This window comes from Fusarium fujikuroi, chromosome FFUJ_chr05 (assembly GCF_900079805.1).
Source record: "Fusarium fujikuroi IMI 58289 draft genome, chromosome FFUJ_chr05".
In the NCBI taxonomy this organism is placed as follows: Eukaryota; Fungi; Ascomycota; class Sordariomycetes; order Hypocreales; family Nectriaceae; genus Fusarium; species Fusarium fujikuroi.
This window is the reverse complement of record NC_036626.1, coordinates 1877186-1887504: the sequence shown is the minus strand read 5'-3', so window position 1 is coordinate 1887504 and position 10319 is coordinate 1877186. Positions and strand designations below refer to the sequence as shown.

Sequence of the window (10319 nt, the reverse complement as noted above, 5' to 3'; positions counted from 1 at the left end):
TATGACCTGGATAAACAAGCAATTAGATAACGTTGATTATACACGATTTCGGGACGAGGGCTGTGGGCTGGCCTGTCGCGGTGGTCCCTATCAATATCGTTCCAAAGTAGAGCCGCCTCGAAAGAAACGATGCTGATGATGAGTGGTGTGAAGCGAACAACTGCAATACAACATCGTGGAGATAGCGGTGCTTGATAGCAAGGCCCCTTTGGCAGGAAAGGGGATGTCCGATGGCAACCAACCTGGAAGGAATATGCGAAGGGGAGGAGAAGAGATGCGTCAAGTCTAATCGTAGGCAAGAAATGACCAAATCGCAAAAGTGAATGGAGGAAGAGCGTACAAGAAGATTATTTGAGGCAGGTGAAGGAAGAAAGAAAACAAGACGGCAAGAAAGACGGGACGGAACGGTTGAAACCAATCAAGGAGCACAAGCCAAGTAACTGCGCGTCTCGGCAAGCACCTCACAATGGATGGAGCCAGTCGACCGAGCGATGAATGTTCGTACGTACCTAATTTGTAAGGGGATAGGATCTCCTGTGGTTTTGTTGGATGGTGTTGATTCTTCAAATCCTTGGGAGTTTCTCGGCGAACGACTGAGATATATCACGGAACTGTAAGAATATTCCTAGAACTAGATAAAGTCTGGCAGAGTAGAGCCTGACGGAAACGAGTGGCGTGAAGAGAAAAACTGGACGAGAATATTACCGACAAGGAGAGGAAAGAAGAAGTTCGAAAGAGCGAGAGGAAAAGAGAGGAGGAGACGGGAGGGAGGAGATGAAAGATGGTCGACCGAGATGAGTGCACGGTGGGAATTCGGCGCCGCCTGCATGGGGCATGGGGGAGCAGGGGAGCTACGAGGGTGGGTTCGAGTTGGACGGCAAAACCTAATAAGTTCATGGACAAAAGCAGGGCACCGACAGGTCAGTCACCCGTTTCGGGGCCCATTCTCTCAGGGGCACTCAGACACTGAAGACCAAAAAGGAACCAGTACCGGCGCAAGGCGATGCCAGGGCGAGCTGGACTCCAGACTCCAGTGTGGACTGGACGGGTGCGACGGTTCCATTGACCAGGTGTGAGAAATACCTAGGGATAGACGGCATACGTAGGTAGGTAGGCACTAATCTCCTGCTAATGGTTCAGAGACATGGGCCCACTGACTGACTTGGTTACACCTCATCTGTTACTGTACATATCAGACTATCAGTGCACCGCTCAAAACGACATGAATTATTGACACCGACCACCACTGAACTATCAAGACGCTAGCTAATCCATTGAGAGGTTTTTTTTTTAATCTGTCCTAGTTTAAAGCAATCTAGGTTCTTTTTCTGCCTGTATTCCGAGCCAAGACCTTATGCGCTCGCATTCTATACTAACCTCCGGCTTCACAAAAGCCCAATGGCCGCGTAAGCAGAGCTACGGAGTAGATGCAACAATGATGACAACACTCTCTGACTTCCAGTCTGCTTGGCCAGCAACCAAACCAGTCAACAGCCCCAAAGAGGAAATTAGTGGGTGCACATTTTCTTCTGCCTCTTTGACTGTAACTGCGTTGCATATGCATTAGCGGGCTCTACCAGGCACCGCGGCTCCTATAGCCACTCCAAGCGCATTACTGAATCTAGTAGGTAAGTCAGTAGGTATGTATCCAGCTTTGAATTTATTCACCTATACATACATAATCGTAGGTAACCTTCTTTCATAGACGACCATTCTTAAGTAGGCACATTTGCCCATGATTCTTCTATTATTAGACTCAGTCCGATATTTGTACATGGTAGATTGTGCTTGTTATTCCCTGACAATCGCATTACCAAATTAGCTACATACAATCTCCAGCTTTGTGCCCCTAATTACATCGCATCACATCCAGACGAGATTTGCACCTCATTCACCTACGGACGCTGTTCAGAGTATCCACCTTTCGCATCCACTAGCAGGGACCCTAAACTCCATGTCTTTAATATGGATTCTGTGTTGGTAGTGAAATACCTCCCAATAAAGCGATTCCATTGTGTCATCACCTGGCATGACGCCCTTTTTGAAGTACTCGCTAACAGACGGAGACATTGCACCGTCTTCCCTGTCAAACTCATCTTGTTCCATTTGTCTTTTTTTGCCCACGTCCGCTGATTGATTTATGTACATCTGATTTCACGATCCAGGCTGGGCCTGGATTCCCAAGCTTCAATTCCTTTCTTCCACTGAGACGTCATCATTTCCATGAGACAAATCAATCATGATGCCAGTTGGAGGCAAAGGTTACACAGCCGACCTGTCAAGGGCAACGAATACTGTATACCCGGCATATGGTAGGACAGAGTCCAGTCACAGATATGACAATTATTCAACCGAGCGAACACGAGCCTATTTTAATGACATGAGTATTAAAACGAACTCATTAATCGCTATTCATTGAAGAATCAATTATCGAAATCACCAAGCATAAACACCACTCGAAGTCTCAAATCTTATTACTACTGACAATACGATACGACTTTTCTCGGCATCGAAACTTCCGGAGGCTCCGGGGATAACGACCAATGCTTCTCCCTTTATGGATAGGTATTTCTATCATCATTCCACTTCACGCACTCGCTTCCCTTTCCTTGTTCATATACCTCCTTAGCATTCAGAGTCTCGGACAACTGATATGCAACGCGACTGCCACTGTCACCGGGATCCATGTGTTTCTTTTTCTCTTGCCCCTTGAACAAGAGTCTCAAGTGATGTGGTAGTCCTGTGTTTGATCCCAGCCTGCCCAACCTTTCTTTATCTCAGTGGATTGTCACTCATACAAATGTGCTGGGGCACATGCCGCGGATAGATCCAAGGTTCCGATCTTAAAATGGACTTTTTTTTTCTCGCACCGCCCTTTAACCGAAATTCGCCCCTGATTTGTTTTCATGCCCTGTCACAGTGGCCATGGGTTTGGTTATCTTTCAGTTTCACGGACTCGAGATGTCCATTGAGGATGATCTTGATTATAATAATCATCCAGGTAATCAAAACAACACACCAGAGCATATTGGGCATTTCTCCGGAGTATCTTCCGCGTATCTAAGGCAATGGCTCTTCAGGGTTCATTGGCCTTGTTCAAAACCTCAGCCTCCAAGGTCTTTCCGAACCATGAGAGGGAAGAAAAACTGTTATCAGCTGAGAGCCCACGACACTGGACACTAATTTAGATCAGATATGCCCGGATTTCCTCCCGTTGGCCACTCGGCTGAAACTTCCGCAGTCCAAGAGGCCACGACGGACGCCTCCATTCCATCGAAGCATGTACATACATATGCACCTAAATCGATGTTATCCGCCGCCCCTTGACGCGTTACACTCTCCACACCCACACAGCCAAGCCTGCAGCTTGTGTGGGATCGGGTCCGTCACTAACCAAGCATATTCCCACTTCCCGCTTCAATATCTGCCCAGACCTTGCAGAGGGTCAACGATTTGCGAAGTGGTTGCACAACACTTTCATTTATGGGCCTCACTCGAGGTTGAATTCCCCTTGGATCCCATTGGCCCATTTAGCCTTCGCGATCTGCGAGCTAACGTCAAGTTTGTTGTTCGCCAGACACGTACCCATGCGTCTTGTCTGATACATTGTGCATAGCGTTCTTACTACCTTTGTTGTTGTTTTTGGTTGTTTTTTGAAGCCTTCACGATGTACCAAGATGCCAGGATGCATCGAGGCCCGCTTCAGTCTCGGCAGCGGCGCCTTTGGTTGATTCGTGGCGCAACCGTCTTCGCGCCGTTATGGGTGAATCCATAAAAGCAGGCCTCCCCTGGAGCCGATCGCCGATGGCGAATCATGTTTTTTGTGAAAGCTCAGCCAATTATATTTGCTGCCGTGACCCTCTGACACCCAAGAGACATGCTCTTTAGACGAAAAGAACCTGACCAACTCATGGCAGTACGAGAAACGGATTATGTATTGTTAGACGCATACATTAGACCTTATTCACTGGGTCCAGACAGATCATGACGACAGTTGATACGTAGTAAATTTATGCATTGATTGTGTAGTATGATATCACCACTCGCAGTAGTAACCACGGAAGTGTATCCGATCAACAGAATATGGGATTGTATATCTTTGTCTGCGAGGCACAATAACAACAAACACACACCGACCCAGCAACCGAAGTTTATTCCATTGTGCTGATATCGGTCTCCTCGACTCGCCACATGTACCACATAAAGAGACTTCGATAAGGTGAGAACTTAGCCGACAGCTCAGTCATGTCCTGCTCCGACATGTACTTCCATTTACCACCACCTTTGGCCTTGAGCTTGGCAATATCACGCCCCACGAATGCAGCCATACCTCTCTGAACGCCTAGATCACCGAGTGAAAAGACGTCCATCCGTTTGAGCCCGAAGCATGCAAACATCTCAACGGACCACTTCCCGAGGCCTCTCACGGCAATCAGTTTTTCCATGACCTCCGCATCCGAAGCATCATGGAGCATTTGAGCACTAAGTTCTCCACTCACGAACTTTTCTGCGAGACCTTTGATGTACTCAGCTTTGCGTTGCGATAGACCTGCTGTACGGAGCTCGTCGATCGACTTGGCAGCCACCTGGGAGGGATGAGGGAATTGGTTTCCTGGTAGCTCCTCGAACAATGTGAGAAACTTGGCCTTTATAGACTTGGCTGCAGCTCCTGATACCTGCTGGCTAATGATGCCACTGGAGAGGTTTTCAAATGGGTCTATTTTCTCTGCCAATCCCTCTGGTGAGAATACTCTGCAGTGGTGGCTCTCCACAAGTGATTTCATGCGAGGATCAACTTTGATCAGATAGTCACATGCCTCTTTAAGGATATTCTCTGTTGTCGTCTTAGCTTGCGGTGCCTTACTAGGCGATAAATTATCAATGTCCCGTGAGGCAACAAGACGTGACGTCTCTGGTGAGAGGAGCGTTGCGTTTGTCAGCCTGGGGTTTGCAAGTCGTGTAACAGCCGCAGTACGAGGCTTCTGAATGATGCTAGTCGGCTCAGCAAAGAGCCCAGCAGCCGCAGGGGTTGGTGTCTCTGGTGGCGGAACAGCTGGTGTTGCAGGCTCGCCTTGTGCTCGCTTCCTTGGGGGTGGTGTTGAAGGTGCTTCAGGCTCGTCCTGAACGGCTGCTGCTTTACGCTTCCGATCTGTAACCTTCGATCTTGGTTTCTCCAATGACTCTTTCGTGGAAGCTGGCTGAGCGCTGATGCGCGAGGATCGCCTTGTGGTGACCATGATGCGCGTCGGACTGAGTCCTGTCCTTGCTCCGAGTATTTGTGAATATGATATGAATTGCTGTAAGGCCAGGTAGGTATGACGTCGTGAGAGCAAAGTGGGCATAACACAATCCAGCTCACAGTAAATTAACCGCTGCTCACAAGTAGTCTTTGGCGTAGCAGAGCCTTTATTCTTGAAATTGGCAAGTATTCCTGTTGGCGAAAGTGTCAGTCTTTTGCTGATTCACGTTTATGAGTCTTTGGGACATGCACCCTGTTTCATGTCATTGGTCGATCTCTTAGCGTATTTAGAGCCAATAACGTCACAGGTTGAATATCTTACCTTCCATTACCTCCGCTGTCAGATAGGACAACGGACTGAGAATTAGCTATGGAATCATACCCTGTATTTTTCTCTCTTTTGTGAATATATTGTGTAACTTATGTTTCTGATCAGACTTCTATCATTTCTCAGCACGAGCTTGCATATGTCCAGTGAATTCGTCGATGTTACTGTGACAAATTAGTCACTTTAAAGACCAAACAGAGCCATGACATTGTTCATAAACAACGTGTGCGAGGTGATACGAAATCTCACTTGCTTGTAGCAAGGTATTACGTACTACCTACATATAATGCGATTAGTTGCAAATGTCAACAGAAGAAGAAGAAGAAGAAGATATCTTCAAAAGACACATAGCCACGACTCAATTGCTTCTTTAGACCACTCTCTAGGGTAAGTGTGTATCCGTCCCTGACGTTAGCTTTTCCACCCGGCCACACGGCAGCCGTTTCGATAGGGGACTATCTGCCGCCGAAACCACTGAAGAATGGAGCTTACAGCGGGTCAGTGGAGTGCCTGGAAGTGCCAAGGACCCTGTTCCGGCCACAACCCGGACTGTCGTGTCGAGCCAACGAAAGTCAAGGTGCTGATCCGAGCTATCGCAACGTGGATTAATGTCATGTCAATAGTGCTTTTTGGTTTATTTTTCTTACCTGGATTCTTACAACCAGTGCCTGTCGACCTCACCAATTCATCATAGAGAACTATCACACACTCGTTTTCGGTCGTACCATATATATTTTGCTTAATGCGAATATTATACAGTTTTGAGCCACTCTGGAAGCGCTAGGCTCCTTACGCGACAGCAATAACCTCAAAGCTGCCAGCAAAACCCTGTACAAAGGCGTATCAGGGTACAGTCTGCCCAAGCACGAAATTACACGGGAGCCGCCGTAGAATTCTGCGGTACAAAGCAGGGTCAAAGAGTTGATAGACGGAGCCGTTGCGACAGGGGGAATCGAAAGAACAGCGAACTTTGAGAGACCTCACGTGGTTGTTGACGACAAAACGTGGGCACAGCTGCAACGACAGCGCCAGTTATCGCCTCTGTGACAGACTGTCCTATCCTAAGAATAGAACGAAAGGACGACTTGCTGAAGCATTCACCATGCTTCTCCCTGGTGGTGGACTTAACTGGAAGGCCGCAAAGGCCCAAATGCCTCCGAGCAGAGTACTGCGAAGCAACTTGACACGATCACGATTACTTCTCCTAATAGGCGTTACTGGCATTGTGATGCTGCTGTACCGTGCTTTTCGAGCACCACCCCCGGGACCACAAAAGTCTGTACCGTCAACTCGATTCGAGTAGAGGCACTCGACTAACATGGAAACAGTGTTCGTTGCTGGGGCCCAAACAAGTCCCCCATGGAAATGACACCGAACGAGCACGCTCTATGGAATGCACACATGCAGACACCAGTCCTCTTCAACCATCACAAACCACTAAAAGTCGAATCTCCTTCGATCCAGCACATCGACCTGAACCCGATCACCTCGAGCCCACAGGCCCTCATCCGAAACGAACGAGTATTGATCTTAACACCTCTGAAAGATGCCGCTCCTTTTCTCAAGAACTACTTCAAACTCATCGCAGAGCTCACTTATCCGCACCGCCTGATCGATCTCGCCTTTTTGATATCTGACTCGAAAGACGACACACTCGCTGTCCTTGCTTCCGAGCTAGACCACCTACAAAAGCGGAAGGACGAGGTGCCATTCAACAGTATTACTGTTGTCGAAAAGAACTTCCATTTCCACCTCAGCCAGGATGCAGAGCAGAGACATGGGTTTGAGGTACAAGCGCCACGTCGCAAAGCCATGGCTAAGGCAAGAAACTACCTCTTGGCTACAGCTCTGAAGCCAGAGCACTCGTGGGTGTACTGGCGTGACGTCGATATCGAACAAGCGCCAAGACGGATCATTGAAGATTTTGTTGCGCACGACAGAGATATCCTCGTGCCCAGTAAGTCTCTTAAGGATATTCTGAGACATCATGGCACTGACACATCCGAGACATTTGGTTCCACAGGTTCGAGAAGGGTGTTGATATCGAAGGTCGATGTAAGTTCCCCAAGTCTAGCTATGACCTGAGACTCACTAATTTGCAATCGCAGTTGACTACAACTCATGGATCGAGTCCGACAAAGGGCGAAAGCTCGCGAACAGCCTGCCGAAGGACACAGTCATTGTCGAAGGCTACAAGGAATTCGACACTGGGCGCGAATACATGTGTAAGATGGGGGATTGGCGCGAAAACAAAGATGTTGAGGTTCAACTGGATGGTATTGGTGGTGTCAACATTCTGGTCAAGGCAGACGTTCATCGATCAGGTTTGTGGTCACAGTATATCAAGTTCCATTACGTCGCGACTAACATCGGCTTTAGGCATCAACTTTCCAGCGTATGCCTTCGAAAATCAGGCCGAGACCGAGGGCTTTGCCAAGATGGCTAAGCGTGCCGGCTATCAAGTTATTGGTCTCCCAAACTACATCGTATGGCATTACGATACACAAGAGAAGGGTGGTAACTTATGATGAGAGCCGCATTCTGGAGAGCAAGTGGAGTTGATTTTTTGACCTAACTTATCTACCGGACGACTCTCGACCAGCTCACTCCATACACGCACTCATGACGTTACGCCGTTAACGTTTCCAACATTCTTTCCAGGCCACTCGGCCGATGTTCACCTTCAAGTTAAGCTTGGAAATGAGCAACAAAAAATTATCCTTCAGCGAGTAACTATTTCGTTTGATTCGACTCGATCTGTCGTGTATTTAATACGGTCAATGTGGGCGCTAGGGGTATCTATTGGTGGAAGGGGCTAAAAGTGAAGCAGATGCTTCCTGTAATATTTAGGAACTGGCTTCTTATTATTAGTCAGGAAACGCGCTGTGCCATGAAAATTCAGTAGTAATGTGTGTTAGGAAGAGGAGCTTTACATAGAGGGCGCTAACGAAGTATGGAGCCAGATGTAATATAGGTAGGTAGATAGTATGGGCCGTTTTCTGGAGTCAAGGATACACTGATGATAATCATCAATATAATTAGCCAATGAATTTCTCATCGGCTGCCTACTAATGCTTGAACATGAGTCGACGAACATAGATACTATACCTATGTACTTTCTGCAATTCCAGCATGTCAAGAAGTGGAGAGGCGGAAAAGTGAATACGGTTTTATGAAAGAATAACTCAAGCATGAGCATACTAAAAGAACCAAGCTATTACACCTGAAGTTCATCTATCGTATCTCACTTGCGAATAGCCTCATATTTGGTCGGAGTGACAGGGGTAATTGAGATCGGCCATGTGAATATTGCGTCACATGAGTCGGGTGCACATGAGCGATCTTGCAATTATAGCAGACAGCCCCACAATATGCAATTAAGAGGAAATAGCGGGCAAGGCCTAGGTGCCGTCATCACACAGGCAACGATAAGAGTCCCGCAGGTTACCTTTAACTCTACACTACCTACGACGACGACGCTGACGACAACGAGCACGACAACCTACGGGGTATATTGCGCTTCTCGTCCATCTAATACTAGAAGCTTCCGATATTCTGTGTAGCCCCAGTGGATTTATTCTCCTGAGCCTGACCCCACTACCCGACACTTGAGTCGAGGCTCATTACGCCATTTTCTGCCCCGACACTGCACGACAAGATCGCCTAATAAGAGGAACAGGACTCGCGCTCCTATTCCTTCATCAAACTCATATTTCTCCCCAATATCGACAGATCAGCAACTGTAAACATGTGGGGTTGGTTTGGTGGCGCCGCGGCCCAAAAACGCAAGGACACGCCCAAGAATGCGATCCTCGGGCTGCGAGCGCAGCTTGACATGTTGCAGAAGCGCGAGAGACATCTCCAGACCCAGATCGACGAGCAGGATGCTACCGCACGCAAGAATGTGAGCACCAACAAGAACGGTACGTGATCATTTTAATGAGATTCGTAATGCGGGGCAGAGATGCTGATCTATATGATAGCGGCCAAAGCGGCCTTGAGGCGCAAGAAGACACACGAGCACGCGCTCGAGCAAACCGTTGCCCAGATCGGTACACTAGAGCAGCAAATCAACTCGATCGAGTCCGCCAATATCAACAAGGAGACTCTGGCAGCCATGAGCAACGCCAACGCGGCCATGAAGCAGATCTATGGAGGTCTTACGGTGGACAAGGTTGATGCGACAATGTACGTTGACGCCTCGCTTATTTATGCCGGTTTGTATGAGATGTGTCCTTGGCTAATCCGAAATTACAGGGACGAACTGCGTGAGCACAATGCAATGAGCGACGAGATTGTCAACGCAATCACCTCGAACTCATTAGGCGAGCCGATCGACGAGGATGAGTTGGAGAACGAATTGGATGAGCTACAACAGGAGCAGCTCGACGAACAGATGCTCAAGACGGGCACCGTCCCCGTGTCAGATGCTGTGCATAAGCTACCCACGCCGGCTAGGGAAGAGCGTATGTGCCCTTGCTCAAGTTCTTTTTTGTGTAAATACTGACATCATACAGCCGTGTCAAGCAAGAAGCAGGCAGTTGAAGAAGATGACGAGGAAGCCGAACTTCGGAAGCTGCAGGCTGAAATGGCCATGTGAGATTGTTAATAGAGGAATTTGATGTTTGCATAGCATTTGGTTGGTGGGGACCGAGGGCGAAGCTGCATTATATGTGGCGTTTTCATCTACCACAGACAAGAGATGGCCTCGTGGTATTCGGAGCTTCCCGTGCCCTGGCGGATATGTGGTTC

At 48.2% G+C, this 10319-nt stretch overlaps 3 protein-coding genes; 2 read left to right on the top strand and 1 right to left on the bottom strand.

The window, feature by feature from the left end:
- Positions 1 to 4151: 4151 nt before the first annotated feature.
- On the bottom strand, positions 4152 to 5237 carry FFUJ_07360 (related to MAG1-3-methyladenine DNA glycosylase; the record flags this gene model as incomplete). Its single annotated transcript, XM_023577603.1, has 1 exon — positions 4152 to 5237. One exon carries the CDS (start codon positions 5235 to 5237, stop codon positions 4152 to 4154), a length of 1086 nt encoding a protein of 361 aa, XP_023430650.1.
- A 1432-nt stretch (positions 5238 to 6669) lies between these two features.
- Positions 6670 to 8095, top strand: FFUJ_07359 (probable ANP1 protein; the record flags this gene model as incomplete). XM_023577602.1 has 5 exons in its annotated part: positions 6670 to 6842; positions 6896 to 7524; positions 7575 to 7622; positions 7676 to 7891; positions 7947 to 8095. The coding sequence occupies 5 exons, from the start codon at positions 6670 to 6672 to the stop codon at positions 8093 to 8095; spliced, it is 1215 nt and encodes a 404-aa protein (XP_023430649.1).
- A 1220-nt stretch (positions 8096 to 9315) lies between these two features.
- Positions 9316 to 10167, top strand: FFUJ_07358 (related to SNF7 protein; the record flags this gene model as incomplete). XM_023577601.1 has 4 exons in its annotated part: positions 9316 to 9490; positions 9551 to 9755; positions 9825 to 10033; positions 10085 to 10167. 4 exons carry the CDS (start codon positions 9316 to 9318, stop codon positions 10165 to 10167), a joined length of 672 nt encoding a protein of 223 aa, XP_023430648.1.
- Positions 10168 to 10319: the final 152 nt, after the last annotated feature.